Source organism: Chiloscyllium plagiosum, chromosome 23 (assembly GCF_004010195.1).
Source record: "Chiloscyllium plagiosum isolate BGI_BamShark_2017 chromosome 23, ASM401019v2, whole genome shotgun sequence".
NCBI classification, from domain to species: domain Eukaryota; kingdom Metazoa; phylum Chordata; class Chondrichthyes; order Orectolobiformes; family Hemiscylliidae; genus Chiloscyllium; species Chiloscyllium plagiosum.
The window spans coordinates 11,590,774-11,608,622 of NC_057732.1; the positions used below are offsets into that span (position 1 = coordinate 11,590,774).

Below are 17,849 nucleotides of genomic sequence, written 5' to 3' on the forward strand. Positions count from 1 at the left end.
ACATTCTTTCTTAATCCTTAAACCTTACTGAGGTGAAACTGTAGAAGCAAGTCTAATCATTCATCTAGGTCCCAGATGTCCAGTTATGCTATCTACAAGATTGTTGGTGGCACACTTCTAACAACTTGTGATTCCATTTTTTCCATCTAAAAAGGTGAGGGTGTTCAGGTCAGGAGGTACAAAACCTGATTACAGATTCTGGATTTTGGGGTTATTTCAATGTGACACTCCAGAAAAGATGTCCACATTGTCTTTGATTGTCATCATAACCCATATCGTCACACTCCCCACCCTCCCCCACCCAAAATTATTCCCTGAACAAAGTAGGTTGGCTGGATATGAGTTTAAATTATTGCCTCATTGAATCAAAGGTATTGTAGATTCCCTTCTGTATTCCAATTCACAACTTCAGCGACAGATGAGGCATTCACTGTGTCTTGAAAGCACCATAGTTTTAATGTAGTGGAAATTGTAGAGGGGATTTACAGTCAGATTTTAACTTGAGGCTTTGGAAACCCTCTGTTATTTCAGTCCTGATAACAAGACAGCAGTGCAAGCCTGGTACTCGTTTAAATACTGAGTAGCCCTCTCTATTCAGACGTCAGCACATGGTGATTATTCAAAGCAAGCTTCTAGCTAAGCTTGGACTTAGTAGTAGGAAGCTTTAAAAGGAAAAATATTTGTGTATTGTAATTTCTTCCAGTATAGCTAGTATTTAGTGAGTTGTGCAACTACATGTGCCAGCCAGCCATAATGATGATTAAGCAAGTTGTGAGACATATCTTTCAGGGAGCAGGTAGTGTTCCTGTCTAAGGTGATGTGAAAAGATGTACTTTTCTTTTGCACTTTCAAGGTACCGTGCCTAGTGCAACCTTCTACTTGGTAGGAGTGGTAACCTAATTATAAGAACATAAGGACAGGAGTAGGCCATTCAACCCTTTGAACCTGTTTCAACATTCAATGGCTGAACTGTGGCCTCAATCCATATGCTTCCTTTGGCCCATTATTTATTAATACCTTTGCCTGACAAAGATTGATCTATCTTAGGTTTAAAATGAACATCTGGTCAAGAATCCACTGTGGAAGAGAATTCCAAACATTTATCATCATTTCTGTGTAGATGTACTTCCTAACTCTTCTCCAGAACAGTCTGGCCCTAATTCTAAGACAAGGTCCTACAGTTTGAATCGATGCTACGTGCACTCTGCAAAATTTGGGGACAATTTTGATGTTCTTACAAGGTGCAACTTGCTGTTGGAAAGCATTGGCATGTTTAAGAAGATTTCCTATAGACTTACACAAAGTTAGCAGCATAGCTTGCTTATACTAGAGGTTTGGTGCATACCTAGCACTGTGTTTGTGGTCCATGGGTTTGACCATATTCTGAACCGATGCTTTTAATTGACTTTGAATATGAGGGAGCTGGGCTGAATTGGAAAAATTATAACTCCTTGTCCATATTAGGGGGAAATGGCCTTGTGTTTCTTTCAATATAAGAATAGAAGATAGTGACATAACAACCTTGAAGTTACTGCCTTGCTGGTCTTTTCCCTGTTTGTTCACTCAGCTATACTTGCACAAATGGTGCACACTCCCTTTCAAAGTCATATCTTGAAGCTAAGGTTCTAACTTCTGATGAATCCCGAGGCTGCAGACTGAGTTTTTGTAATGCCTCACAACTTCTGTGCAGGTATGTTCAATATTTCCAAGCAAATATTTGCAAACACCACAAAATGCAGATAGTGAACCTGCAGATGTGGTATTCTATACATGAGAGAGGGAGTACGTGGCATTGGACAAATCAATAATTTGTGCATTGTAGAAAATGCAGCTTTACGATACAACTAGCCAGCTATGTCTTGTGTTCAAGTGCAAAATGACATGAAAGTGCTGCCTTAATAGTCTCTCCACCTGCAATCTGTTTAATAAATGTGCAGGCAGTATGTTAACTGATACAACAGGAAATCTCTGTCTTAGCCTGCGGGAAGTGATGGAGATAGAAATTGAGAACTGTGGTGGCCTTGACTGCCACAAGCAGTTGCATGTGTTAGTTATGTCTGTGAAGTAAATGATTTGTACTGCAACTGGCTTTGTACAACCGCACAACCTGTGGGGTCTGTTCCCCTTGGTCATTGCCCAGCAGATGAATTGGAGCTCACTGATTAGGATTGGGGTGTAATTGTAGTTCTGTCTGTGATGACTGCTCATTTATCTGACATCTTGCCATTCATCTGCATTTGGAAATGTTTTAAAACCACTTTGCATCATTAATTTTACCAACAAGCAGGGCAGTATGGCACTCTGATACTTGGGTAGCTTATTATAACTTTTTCATCAGCATTTGTTGCCACTTCAAACAGCTCTTACTGTTTGAAGTGCTGGTTTACTACAGACTTTTTTAACACTATCATTTGGATGCTTTGTCAAACATCCATTTCTTTAGGTATTCTATATCCTTCTATCAAATTATGTGTAAAGCATGCCCCTCAACACAAACAACTATAGCAGGGCAGTGGTAATGTTTTTTTAAATGGAAACATTAATCGTTTGTGCTCTTTTATTTGCCACACGCATAGAGCTGACTGCTGAATATGTGAGCAAACAGACTAGGAATGGCTTACTGATTTTACATTTAATTGGATTTTTGTTGAGGTGAAATTCTTGACATTACCAAATAGATGGCAGCCTGACTGGTATAGCCTGCAACTCTATTCTGCCAACTCCATTTCCTTGTCCAATGACCTTTGAAAGCACCGATGGGGACATGCTAGTTTAGGTTTGATTCTCTTCTGGACTTTGCACATGTTCTATTTGACCAGGTCCAATTTTCAAGGTCCCTTTTAATTCTTTAACATGGAAATAATTCCGTTTGATATGTTTGTTTTTTCACAGAATACAGGTTGAATGAGTATCGCTCTGCCATTACATCTGGAGTCTGGTATGCTCGGGGTTTCATCAGTGGTGATGACTATAGTTAGTTAAGTATTGGATCACTCAGTGTGTAAATGTATACGGATAATTTTCCTATAACACCGAGTTGCATTCCAGCGAAGTCTCGATAATTGAAAATCGCTTAATAGAAATAATGGGGCCTATGCGAAAAATGGGGTTATGGGAGATCAGCACAAAATATCACTCATAATCGCTCAAAAAATCACTCATGATCGCTCAAAAATCACCCAAAAGTCTAACATAAAGTATAAGCACAAGCTGAAATGAAAGTTGAAATCATATTTATTAAGGAAACATAAGTAAATGTAACACCCGGGTTCAATTCCCGTAACTGTCTGTGTGGAGTTTGCATATCCTCCCTGTGTCTGCGTGGGTTTCCTCCGGATGCTCCGGTTTCCTCCCACAATCCAAAAATATGCAGGTTAGGTGAATTGGCCATGCTAAATTGCCTGTAGTGTTAGGTGAAGGGGTAAATGTAGGTGAATGGGTCTGGGTGGGTTGCTCTTCGGAGGGTCGGTGTGGACTTGTTGGGCTGAAGGGCCTGTTTCCACACTGTAAATAATCTAAATCTGATCAGAAACAGTACATTTGAAAAATGTAAGAAAGCTGCTTTCTATACAATACCTCTCTCAGAAGGCTGCCCTGTCAGCAGCTGACATCAGCGCGTGCACAGGATGGCACATAGACTTTGGCACAGACATTGGCACATGCACAGAACAGCAAGAACATCTGTGTGCTGAATGAACGCACAAACGGATCCCTGCTGAAATCATGCTGTTGCCAACACAACCAGTCCTTCAGCGACGTTATAGCCAAATCACACTGCCGAAATGTGCCTTATCCCAGAACTGTGGTGTTTAAGCATTTGCCCAATCTACTGGGAAAACACCCGGTTATTTGTTTGAATTGTCATCAAGTATCAAATAGGACCTCAATTCAACATTATCTTGTCTGTAAACCACTATCATTAACAATGCAGTACTCTCTGTCATGGAATATATTCAGCTTCTGGAGTGGGGCTTGAATCCATGATCAATGATTTTAGATTCGATTAGATTAGATTCCCTATAGTGCAGAAACAGGCCCCTCAGCCCAACGAGTCCACACTGACCCTCCGAAGAGTAACCCACCCAGACCCATTTCCCTCCTACTAATGCAATTTAGCATGGCCAATTCACCTGACTTGCACATCTTTGGACTGTGGGAGGAAAGTTGAAACTTTATTGCTGGAACAGCACAGCAGGTCAGGCAGCATCCAGGGAACAGGAGATTCGACGTTTCGGGCACAGGCCCTTCTTCAGGAATGAGCAGAGAGTGTTCAGCAGGAGAAGATAAAAGGTAGGGAGGAGGGACTTGGAGGAGGGGAGTTGGAAATGTGATAGGTGGAAAGAGGTCAAGGTGAGGGTGATAGGTCGGAGTAGGATGGAGGCGGAGAGGTCAAGAAGAAGACTGCAGGTCAGGAAGGCGGTGCCGGGCTGGAAGGATCCGGCTGAGACAAGGTGGGGGGAGGGGGGATGAAGAAACTGGTGAAGTCCAAGTTCATCCCCTGCGGTTGGAGGGTTCCCAGTCGGAAGATAAGACGCTCCTCCTCCGACCGTCGGGTTGTTGTGGTTTGGCGGTGGATGAGTCCAATGACCTGCATATCCTCGGTGGAGTGGGAGGGGGAGTTGAAATGCTGTGCCACAGGTTGGTTGGGTTGGTTCGTCCGGGTGGCCCAGAGGTGCTCTCTGTGGGAGGAAACCAACTGTGGGAGGAAACCAAAGCAGCCGGAGGAAACCCACGCAGACACAGGGAGAATGGGCAAACTCCACACAGTCGCCCGAGGCTGGAATCGAACCTGGGTCCCTGGTGCTGTGAGGCAGCAGTCTAAGCACTGAGCCACTGTGCCACCAAAATCATTGGCTTTTTGTAATTACTTTTTAAATTTATCATATGTGCAAACTTTGAGTCGGTAAGTAGGTGATAGATATAAATCAGGTTGGTCCTCATTCTTTACTGAGTCTGCAAGTCGCAGAGAAAGAGGAAATTAGCTCTGGCTCCTGACTACTTACTAGAAAGCAATGGTAATGGTGTGCATGTGAGCTTCATTGGACTTGGCTTTGGAATTTATTGTGCAGACTCCTGCTTGGATAATTGCTTCTTGGGCTACAGTCAGCCATGAAACCATTATGATAGCAGTAAATTCAGAACAATAGGAGAGAAGGAAGCTCAGGAACAGGCATATTCAAAAATCTTCAGTTTATTTCCGAAGGATGTCTTGCTGCAATTACACATGGTCTTGATGAGTCCACATCTGGAATATTAATGTGCAGTTTAGTTTCTTTATCTGAAGAATGGAATGAAGCAAACGTTTACCAGGCTGATTCCTGAGATGATGGGACTTGACACAAGAGGAGAAAGTGAATCAATCTGTATTATTTTGTTGGAGTTCAGAGGACTGAGGGAGGTTCTCATAGAAACGTATACATTTCTAACAGGACTAGACAGGAAGGATTTTCCCACTGGCAGGGAATCCAGAACCAGGGATCTCACACTAAGGGTAAACCATTTAGGACAGGGATGAGAAATTTGTTCACCTAGGGTGTGGTGAGCCTGCTGAATTTGCTGTCATAAGATCTAATCAAGGCTAAAACATTGAATGATTTTAAGGAGAAGTTGGAGAGAGCACTTGGGCTAAAGGACCAAAGAATATGAAAGAAAACCAGAAGCTGGCTATTTAGTCATGATCGTTTGAAGATGGAGAAGGTTCGCTGGGCCAAATCGCCTACTCCAGTTCCTATTTCCTATGTTTCCACGATTTTGCAGATAGGTGAAAAATACACTAATTTTTTGGTGAAAAATACTTGATTTTGTTTTTCCAATTAGCCGTCATGGAACTTCTGGGGGAAAACAAAAGTGCTGTTACTAAATGATTTCACTGAAGGTAACAAGAAAATTTCATTACAGCTAGAACAATCCTGAAACACTTCTCCAAGCTAATGTGTCTCTTACCAAATGTAAATATCAAAGTTCTTCCAGTCATCAGTTGCAATTGAAATTCACAGGAATCTATTGTTGTTTCAAACTGCAGAAAGATTGTCTAATGGGACAAACCACTGAACTTGTGCTTTTAAAAGAGTAGCCCACACAAGGAAAGTAGTTTATGTTCAATTAGCATGTCAAAGGGTGTTGTGGAATGAAGCATTGCTGCTTTTCCATTTCAGATATCCTAGTGTGAATTGGACTATCCGAAGTCAGATGAAAGACAGCCAGATGCTGAATAGAGCTCCACAGTGTTTTCCAGCACCAGTCTTGGGAGTTTAGCTTCCCAACGGGATCATTCTGTGCTATTACCCAAGGCCCATTAGAAACCACATTGAGACCACACGCAAATTTCCATTCAGAAGCTTCAGATGGGGACTTTCATCCTTCAGACAGTTGAAGCTGAAATTGAAGGTGAAATTGCAAGACCTATCGCTAATCCACAATGTCACACATTCCTTCAATAGTTAACTGCAAAGATCCGATTGGAAGATACTATATGTAACAAGATACATTGCAAATCAGTGAGTCTGAGCCACTGCTGTAACACTCTTGCAGCCTGCTGTTGGCATGTATTGACAGAAAGCCAGTGTAGCATTGGAGTTTGGTTGTAAATGTAGCAACTGCAATGGATATCTCATTTATATATGGCCTCCATGTTGAGGGCACCTCGTATATCAGCCTCCTGTGTCAATGGGGAACTTACAGTGAAGTGTTCAGTGTTTATAACTGGGTGGCTGCAGGAATCATGTTCTCCCCAGGCTGGGGTATGTGGAACTGGGGGGCAATTAAAAATAAAGAATAGACCATGTAGCACTGAGATAAGGTGGAAGTTCTTCATTGAGGGTTGTGCATGTAGAATTCTCTGCCTTAAAGGACTATCAAGGCTTGTCAAGGTGAGATCAATAGATTTCTTCCTATAAAAAGCATTTAAACTAAAGTGGGATGGTATAGGAATCTGCTTTGGTGGAAGAAGATCAGCTAAGATGTCACTTAAGTAGTAGAGCAGCTTGAAGAGTCAGTCATTCAGTCCTGGCGCCTATTTCTCATGTATTTCCCTCATGGTTACATCGGCTTGTTGGTGAATGACCCGCTATCTCTCATGAGGAAGGAACTCCCATCTATTAAACCACTGATCACAGATGATGAGACATCCTACAGATTTGTCTTTTGCTGTGATCTGAAGAGTAGAATGGAGATTGGAAGCTCATGAATCAGTAGTAGTCTGTCACAACATAACCTGGCACAAGTGGTGGTTAGTACCTTCTTGTAGTAACCTACACTGAAACGAGCAAAGGATGAATTCTATATTAACACCGTCCAATCAAAGGTTATCCCTAACACAAATGATGAGCTTTTTTCTTTATTTTGTAATTAATGGTCTAATGCAAAAACTTACCATTGTTTATCCTTCAAAAATGGGTACGTTTAAGTAGAATTTAGTCTGGACAACAGTAGTTCGCAGGGCAAAGAAGGCAGGACACATGAATAGAAAAGTTAAAGCATGAATTTAAAAATTAGATTTAGCTGCACATAGGTTGAATTAATTCACAAATTTACCCACCTTTCAACTGAGTTACATTTCCTCTTTTACTGCAGTGTTCTCACCTCAGCTTTGTATCAAGAATTCACAATTCTATGTCCATAATTTTCTGTCTCATTGAAAATGAATAGGTAAAAAGGGGGCAGACCAGATGGGCTGAATGGCCAACTTCTATCGTTTGAGAGTTCACTACTAATTTCAGTGATGCAAATCCAGTACACAGACTGGGAGCAGTAATAGTGCTTTATAGAGACCATTTATACCTTTCAGTCTCTCATTCTTGTGCAGGAAAGTATAACATACCAGATAGACAATCAAAGCAGTAAAGCAAAGGATCCCATGATTGTAAATATATCCAGTGGAGAGTAATGTTTCCCATATTCTGAGTTCATTGTTAGTTCTGGGCAATTGCCTCCTCACAGACCTAATCCTCCACCTGTAATGCGTTTTCTTTCCTGTGGTCTGCACCATCTTCTGTCTGTGTTAGTACTTTGCAGTGTGTCGTTAAGTTTTGTGAACCTTTTTACTGGAATGTTCTTCAAGGCCATCTGCCGGACATCTCTGTGCATCTAAAACTCATGGTTGAGTAAGGCAATGTGGGGGAGGGGAAGCAGTATCTGTCATCGTTGTTCTCAAGTGAGCAGAGGTGTTACCGGAATAGTTTCACCATATTCCTGAGGACTGACTCATCCTCCTTTCTTTTTTTATAATAATCGGTGGGCCATTAACTGCTGAAGAGTAAACGCTTTATGTGCCTTTCGTTCTGCTTCCCTAAGAACCATTGTTGCATTGTTGCACACTTGTATGCTGATTGAGTGATGGCTGTCCCTGTTTAGGTATAACCAGCGAAAAGCATTGCAGGCAGAGAAATAGGTCTGTGAGAAGCCAATTGCCCAGAACTAACGATGAGCTCCAAATATGGAAAACGTTTCATTGCATCGGATAGATTTGCAATTGGCTTTGTGAAGCCTCGTAGCTTGCAAACATTAATTTGGAAGATTTTGGCTACTTTATATGTACGTAGGTGGGTGTGTGGCGATGCAGAGAAGTGCTGATCCTTTTATGGTCCTGACAGGTTCATTTTTAAGATGCTTCAATGACCTTCACTGTCACTTGATAGTGAAGATTGACTATTCCTGCATAATCTCTTGAACCTGATAGTCCACTCTCAGTGCAAACCCCTTGGCAGAGTCTGACCTCTTGGATGTTATCTTGGAATAGTAAAATAGTAATACCCTGTCACAATCTGATCTATAGCTGAATGCCCTGTGGCAACCTTCCCTATTGGTACAATTGAGCATTGCCAATTTACTAAGTCCTTTAGCATGCAAGAATTGACTCTCTTTCTTAACAATATGTTGTACCGTATTTTTAATTTTGAAAGTTTGATGATTGGTCACTTTAATTCTGTAAAGTGCAGGATCAGTAATTCGGTGAAGATAAGGTCAGGTGTGTTGCGATTCGAATGTTTTGTGGGGACAAATTACAGAATAAATCTGGAAAACTAGTGGTCTGTCAGATTCACCATTGGATTTATGCTTCATGTTATTTGATTACGTTCAGTACATAAGTTGGAATGTGTGGTACATACCTGTTCCCAGGTGTAGCCTGGTTAATTGGCATAATACAATGCACAAGAAGGAAAGATCCCAAGAATGAAGCCATCGAGCTGTTATGAAAAGGCTTTCCGAGTATCATCACTTTCAAGAGGAAGGAAAGCCAAAAAATGACATTTTTTTCAAGTAGCCTTGATAGAAAGGTTTGTGCTAGCTATCTGGAAATGAACACGCGTTCCTTCTTAGGACAGAATAAGGGGAGCAAATGATACACTAGTCAGCGCTAGTTCAGTCAATTACTACTTTGTGTCAAAAGTACAGGATGAATTACAAGAAGTTTCAGCTGCAATCATGAAGAAAGCCAAATTTGTGTTCCCAGGCAGAGATTTGCTTTTCTTGCTGGCAAAAGTTTGTCAGATTCCTGTAGTTATTTGGTTATGTCCCTTCTTAAATATAGCCCCAATATTAGAAAAAAGGGAGTTAGTTAGCTCAGCTGGCTGGCTTGCTGGTTTACATGCAGACTGATGCCAATAGCTTGGGTTTAATTCCAATACTAGCTGAGATCACCATGAAAAATTCTCCTTCTCCACCACTTCCCTTCTCTGAGGCATGATGACACACAGGTTAAACTACCACCAGTCATCTCTGTCCAATGAGAGAGCAGGCCTATGACTGATAAGACTATGGCAACTATATCTTTACGTTATTGGAAAATGCCCAACCCCCCCCCCCCCCCCCCCACCTTGAGGTGTAATGGTGGTGTTTTTGTGATGACAACATCCAGTTTTTTTGAAGGCTCTCACACCAATCTATTCCAAAGTGAAAAATACTTTCTAAGACTGGCAGTCATCAGACGAAAACTGAATTTAAAAAGTTCCTGTGATCTTTAGATCAAATGATTGGGACTGGTTAACTACTAGAGCTTTATGTTTACTATTATGCTTCTGGTTGATATCTAATAACGCTGAAGATTATAGGAAACGATCAATCCTCATGACTTTTCATTGCAATAATTTAGATTAAACATTGGGCTTTCCCGAAGGTGCAGTTTATCTGCTGAGAAAAGTTGTGGAATTTGTGCTTGGTCAGATGGCTTTAGCCATGCTGATTGCAGGGGAACGTTTCAGCCAACCTCTACTTCCTTGGACTGAGCTGACAGTAGGTGTTAGTAACCAAATAAACCCTGCTGAAAATGCATGAGTGAGTCTTCGGGTAGGTTCAGAGTTGGCTTGGCTATGGTATCTTTTGGTCCAAGGGTTAGAGATCACCATCAACGAGTGAAAAGTGCATTTGTGAAGAACAGCCACTTGAAGGGGAGGCAATGGCTTAATGGTTTTATAGCTGGACTGTTAATTCAGCGACCCAGATAATGTTCCATACATCCAGGTTCAAATCCCACCATGGCATTGTGGAATTTGAATTCAATTTTTAAAAATTTGCAATGAAGCATTTAATGATGACCATGAATCCATTGTCGGAAAAACCCATCTGGTTCATTAATGTCCTTAAGGGAAGGAAACTAGTCTGGCGTACATGTGACTCCCTACCCACAGCAATGTGGCTGACTCTTAACTGACCTCTGGGCAATTAGGGCTGGGCAATACATGCTAACCTCGCCAGTGACACCCTCAACCCATGAATGGATAAAGGAAAAGAGTATTGAATGCATTATCCCCATATGAAGAACTTGTGAAGAAAACTGTGGTGATGTTTTCACTTCAACATGCAGCCACTTGTGATTGAGTTTGAGCAGAAGATGGGGTTTACATTGTGAAAGGACTCACGTCACTTAAGAATTCAGTTAGAGAGATTTGATTGTTTAGCATCCATTCAAACACAAAGTTGAATGCTTTTCAGTTTGCTACTTGGCTTTATTATTCAATACAGTCCATTTTAAACACCCAGCATACATGGCTGGAAATTATATACTCTAGTTCACTTTGGGACCTAATTAGTAGTCCTAGCATTGCTGTCCAGTTCATGAAGTTATGAAATTTCTATCTTGTTTCGGCTAGGTAAGTTAATTTATTTTTTATAACGCTGCTTTATAGCAAATAATCAAACTGCTGATGGTATTTGCAGAGTCGAGCCTGCTTTTCTCCCCCCACAACATGCTGGCAGTTAGGCTACATGATCAAAATGCAAACAGCTAATTTCAGTAACTAATTATATTCTGTAGTATATGCGCCATATGTTTCTCAAGACTGGAGGTGCTGTTGTGGCCCATTTCGTACTGCAGTGCTCCCCAGTGTAATGATGCCTGTTCTATGATTACTACTAGTACAATCGTGAGACAGCTGGAACTTTGCCATAGCCATTCAATCCAGACCCTCCAATCTCCTTTGCTGCGGAAAATGTGCATGGAGACCTCCGTAAAGGTTTTTGCATGTGTATTCGTTCCAGATTTCACTAGTGAGCCATGCAGCACAGAGATGCTATAAAATGTCATTCAATATTCAGCAACACCCCTCTTGGCAGAACAAGATCTAATTAGGATAACTTTACAAGACTCTCTCTTGGGTATGAAATGCTGCTCGCTTGTAGCATAGGTTGGACAGTTCCCCATAACAATGGACTGTCCCTGGACATGCCCTTTAACATTCATGGACCGTACCTTGAACAATATCCTGTAATGCCATGGGATGTCCCTGCAGCTTTGGCCATGTCCAGCCCCTAACAGGAGGCACTTCTGAGTGACAATTAACAGAGCTATGAGTCAAGCCTTGACGTGTGTTGTCCTGTATTATCATCAATGGAAAATGATGCATAAAGTGACAAATGTTTGTTTGCAGTTTGCTCAATGGTAGTGTGGAAATATTACAAAAAATGAAGCATTTTTATGTACTTACTTTCAGATCATTTTTAGTTGACACTTATCTAGCTGATTTAGGATGTCCATCTGGCTAAGTTAACCATAATACCTAATTCGTTTCATAATACCTAATTCCTATCACATTACAAATTCTTGGCTGGTGCTTTTCTGATTTTGTTAAATTTGAACACAGTTGTTTAATTACACGGTAATGAAACTCAAAATTATATGAAATACGATGCCCTATCCAAAAACTCTTCGCTCCCAAGGTTTCCACTTTGCCCTGCGATCCATGTAAACTCAAATATGATTTTCTTTCAAACAATCTGGATTAGTCCAAGGTACAGTGGGAATTATCTCCCTGTGTCACTCAGATTTTGGGTGTACAACAGGTACTGCCAGGGTTAATGGTGTACCTGCATTGCCCAAGCTTAACCACATTTTTGAACATTCTTTAAAAAAATTACAAAGGATAAATCATACACCCATGCTCATTAGTGAGAGCTCTGTCTACAAGAGGACTTGCTGAGAAATGGCACAAGCAGGCATTGTTGTGTCCTTTTTTTTAGCCTGCCAAAAATTCTTGGAGGAACTTGGTTGATGAGGAAAAAACTGATAGGGCGTTGGAGAGCTGGATGTTCAGTTTGTAAATAGAATGTGAACAGGATTATGTCAGTGCTACATGTGCTAAATTCTAGAAAGTTCTGGTGAATTGACTAATGTAGCTGAATGTTAATCTAAATGTGGAACAATTTGGAACTGGGTTTGAAAGGGATACTGAGCATCCTGGATGGACAAAACACATGTGGGCGGCCTCAGCCGACTCTGTATGGAGTTAGCACATTGTCTGCGTGGGCTTCCTCCAGGTGCTCCGGTTTCCTCCCACAATCCAAAAATGTGCAGGTTAGGTGAATTGGCCATGCTGAATTGCCCGTAATATTAGGTGAAGGGGTAAATGTAGGGGAGTGGGTGGCGGGTCGGTGTGTACTTCTTGGGTCGAAGGGCCTGTTTCCACACTGTGAGTAATCTAATCTAAACATGTTGGGGTAGGCTTGCAAATTAGATGAGCCTAATTGCTACAAGGCACTTAAACGTCTGATACTCATCATGACAGTCTTGGAATCTGTCCTTCTCATAAGCAAATGAAAATTCAATGTCTATTTTTACTATTAATGGCAAAATTGCTGAAATCCTGTCCCCTTAAAACTTGAGCTTAATTTTGTCTGCTGACCTCTTGTCTTCTCTTCTGGGTGCTTTACTCGTGTGTCTGGATCTGTCTTCCGGCCTGACATATTGAAGAGCTTATGCTTGGGCTTTTCAAGTTCTATAATGCTCTTTGCAAAAAATTTCTCAGGGCTACCACTGGGACGCAGCCACCTTGTCTAGCCTAGCTTAAGAAGGCTGTACCTTTTCAAGAATAGACCTATTTTATCTGGGAGCAGTAAGCTGGAATAGTCATGTTTTCCTGCATTTCTTGATTGCAAATGAGGATAAGTAACAACATTTAACATGATTTGGGGATGCCGGTGTTGGACTGGGGTGGACAAAGTTAAAAATTACACAGGTTATAATCCAACAGGTTTATTTGGAAGCACTAGCTTTCGGAACAGTGCTCCCAAATAAACCTGTTGGACTATAACCTGGTGTTGTGAGATTTTTAACATTTAACATGGAATGGGAGCAATTGGGATAAAGATTGGCTTAGTTTAAGAAACATCCGGTAACTGTAAGAAAATATCAGATGACAATGTCCTTTTTAAGTAGGAGATGGAGATTCTGTCTGATCTGTTTTCTAATTTGATTTTACAAATATCTTAATCTTTTCTTTATACATCTTGATGTACATTTTAAATCTTTTGTTGCAGTCTGTGATCCTCTCAAAGCTGTGGCTATGACACTTCGGTAAGTTAGTGAGTGCACTGTGCTACATTGCTTCAAGTTGGACATGACCCATGAGCACTTGATGCCGACACTGAGCCTGAAGTGAATGTGTTTGACTTCTCAGTGGGATTTCCAAAAGCAGGGAATTCCGTCGTGGCAGCTTAGCAATTTGACTTGGTATGGCCAACATTGGTGCTATTAAATACAAATAAACTAGCACTCCCTAGACAGCCTGCAGAGATGTCAATCTTTTCAAATAATGTAAATAAGAATTCCACCCAATACTGCTGACATACAAAAAGCAGAGTAGGTCCACTACCTTACTGTAATCCCATTGTGTGGGATTGAGGCACCTAAAATGTAGCAAGCATTGTCAAACTGAACCAAAGGAGCTGGAAAACATCATTGGGTCAGCCAGCATCTGGATGGAAATGGAATTGACATTTTAGTTTGATTGACCTTTCTATCAGAACCATTTTTGAAACCTATGATTCACAATATTTCTTGCTTTGGAGATATAGATCTATGAAACTGTCGATTTCTGCTTATGTTACCCCTTCCCCCATGACTAGGAATAGTCTGCTCTCCCAAACCAGAATTAACGTGTTGATATGAAGTGTTTCCTACATAGTCATGCAGCTCCACTCACTAGTGTTGGTTCTTTAAAAGTTTTATCCAATTAATTCCGCTGCTCTGCCCTTCCATAGCAGCCCTTGGAATTTCGAGTATTTATCCAATTCCATTATTGTTGAATTTGCTGCAAGCATCTTTTTTAAAGAATGAAATCCTTATGAAATATATATATATAAATGCAGCAGGGTATTTTTCTATCTAAACATTCTCCCCATCATCTCTTTGGTTCTTCTGCCAATTAGTTTAAATCTGTTACCTTTTGCTTTCTAGCTGGGTGTCAGTTAGCTCAGTTGTCTGGACAGCTGGTCTATAATGTACAGTAATGCCAACAGCATGGGTTCAATTCCCAACTGTTGTTCTCTCTCTTTGGGCTCTGTCTCAACCTATCGTTTACTCCCCCCAACAGTTCTTCTCTTATTTACTCCTTATCCTCTTCTTTCCCTCACCCTATCTTCTGCATAAAAACCAACTTTTCCCTAGCTGCCATCAGTTCTGAAGAAGGGTCACTGGACCCGAAATATTAACTCTGAATTCTCTCCACAGATGCTGCCAGACCTGCTGAACGTTTCCAACAATTTCTGTTTTGGTTTCCATTCCTGCTGAGGTTACCATGAAGGACTCTCCCTCTCAACTTCTTCCCCTCACCTAAGGTGTGATCACCCTCGGGTTACACCACCACCAGTCATCCCTGTCTCAAATGCGACAGCATTAGCCTGGCACTCGGAACAATTTCAGCTTGTGCCCTCTGTCAAAACCATCGTTATACGGTTCTCTGATTAAATCTCCCCACAGCCTTTAAATCTCAAGTGTCATCTGAGATGAACAGAAGGTGTGAATTGAAAGCTTAAGAAGTCAGGCTTATGACTGACTGGGGGATGACTCCAGGTCACAAAGGCTGTCTATCAGGTTGGGGGTGGTTGCAAACAGACTTAATGCCAATTGGAACAGGAGGAAGATGGTATGTTCTTAGAGTATGCATGAGCATGGTACTGATATTTGCTTTATCTTCTGCAATTACAGGTTGTTTGGTGTGACGGGGAATTGTGCAGCATGCAGCAAGCTGATTCCTGCCTTTGAGATGGTAATGAGAGCCAAGGACAATGTTTATCACCTGGACTGTTTTGCTTGTCAGCTCTGTAATCAGAGGTACAGTTTTTGATCAAAAGTCCTTATTGTCAATGGTACACATGGAAACTCAATTAGTTAAAAGAATGTAACATCTGTTACTCGCTGTAAATTCATATCATTTTTCTGAAACCCATCTGCTTTATATTAGGTTTTTGACGATAGAAAATGTCATCCATTAATCACCTCAAGTCTGCCAAGACTCTATAATACTTCTCCACCCAAATAAAGCAATGAGTATGTTCAAGCAGCTTAATATTGCCAGAGTTAGCAGAATAAAGTATTAATTGAAAAATTCAGTCGGGTACTCATGCGTTTGGCAGTTAGATTCTGAATAACGAATAGCGTTCATGGGGTTAAACAAATTAATAGTAAAGCATGTTTAAATAGTGATGGAGGTACCAGTACTTGCCAAGAAGCTAGCTCTGCACATTAATAGGAAAATTCATTAACGTTTCTACAGCCTTTGGGGGACTTCCTGCCAACTGAAAGCCCCTGAGGGTAATAATTGTGTTGAAGTCTATAAATATGTAGGATCTAATATAAATGATACATTGAAGAATATTTGTTCATTAGCTTGTGGCTGAGACGTATGTATATTAAATTTAATTAATATTTTAGAAAATGAATCAAAAATATCTCTCTTTTTGATCAAGAAATGACTGCTTTTTTTGGAAAATTGAAATATTTGACATTTAATTTTTTTTAAATGGCAGAATAACAACAGAGATGATACCAGAGTGCTCTTTTTTTCTTGCATTACTTGCAACAGGAGTATTATTGTATAATGTTTAACAATATTGAGGGTGAATTATTACTCAAGTTTTGAGTGTTTGAGTCGTGAGTTTTAAAATAATAGCTGGTTTGATGGCAAAGCAAACTGGGTAGAATAACTACCTTAGCAAAAGGTGATGTAGTCACAGTATGTGGCCACACACAACATAAGGACAGGAGGAGAAGGTGTACCCAGAGTGTAGGATTAGGAGGTGAAGGTCCCCTTGGAATGTAGAGGCCATAGAGATGCACAACCGATGCTACAAATTAACCTAGCCAATTATCTGTCATAATAGCTCAGTGACAAGTAGCACATGATGAGACTCTGATTCAGTAAATGAGTTTGTGACTGAGTTTCCCCATGTGGTTCACAAAGATATCTCCAAGGACAGGCAACTATACTCACCAAGTCGCTGAAAGCTGCCACTCTGTTCAACCTATGTTTTTCACAGAGACACCCAAATGCCCATAGCCCCATCCCCAGAATTTGTTCATTTTTCATCTAATAGCAATTTGAAGCCTTGCTTTACCATTTACATACCTTACATATACTGAAGCAATTTCTAGCTTTACACAATGTATCATATAACACTTTTTTCTTAAGACCAAAGTGAGGAGGAGTGAGTCTGATCCCCTCGTTTTACTACCCCTCAGTTAGCCACAACGAAGATTTTGAATTCTTTTAGCACACAGCCATGTTGCACTTCAATTAAAACATTGCAGACTCAATATTAAGGAGCCAATTACAAGAACTTCTTGATTGAAATAGAGGAATTTTAATTACTTAATGATACCCAAAAAGTTAATAAAATGTGACATCAAAGTATACATAGGTATGAAGTTTAAAGAGTGGCAAATATCTAGTGTATTAGGAGGATGAAGAATATTAATTTTAAAAATCTTTTCGGAGTCCTTGAGTTGGTATAATTGAACCTGAGAATATTGTTCATTCATTAATGTCTTTTATCCTCAGCAGTGGTAATGTTTTTGAGAATCATTGTGTTCTCAGTGAGATGATTGTTCTGGTTTGTTTTAATAGAACATAGAACAGTACAGCACAGAACAGGCCTTTCAGCCCACGATGTTGCACCGACCATTGATCCTCATATATGCACCCTCAAATTTCTGTGACCATATGCATGTCCAGCAGTCTCTTGAATATCCCCAATGACCTCGCTTCCACAACTGCTGCTGGCAACGCATTCCATGCTCTCTCAACTCTCTGTGTAAAGAACCCGCCTCTGACATCCCCTCTATACTTTCCTCCAACCAGCTTAAAACTGTGAACCCTCATGTTAGCCATTTCTGCCTTGGGAAATAGTCTCTGGCTATCGACTCCATCTATGCCTCTTATTATCTTGTATACCTCAATTAGGTCCACTCTCCTCCTCCTTTTCTCCAATGAAAAAAGTCCGAGCTCAGTCAACCTCTCTTCATAAGATAAGCCCTCCAGTCCAGGCAGCATCCTGGTAAACCTCCTCTGAACCCTCTCCAAAGCATCCACATCTTTCCTATAATAGGGCGACCAGAACTGGACGCAGTATTCAAAGTG

At 40.8% G+C, this 17,849-nt stretch overlaps 1 protein-coding gene across 7 annotated transcripts in view; it reads left to right on the plus strand.

Annotated features, from left to right (window-relative positions):
- The window catches only part of lmo3 (LIM domain only 3), a 73,369-nt gene that overhangs the window by 45,881 nt on the left and 9,639 nt on the right, over positions 1-17,849 (plus strand). For all 7 annotated transcript variants that reach the window (XM_043713517.1, XM_043713513.1, XM_043713514.1 and 4 more), the window contains exon 3: positions 15,419-15,544. In XM_043713517.1, coding sequence (XP_043569452.1) covers positions 15,419-15,544 — 126 coding nt within the window. The remainder of the gene's footprint in view (positions 1-15,418; positions 15,545-17,849) is intronic.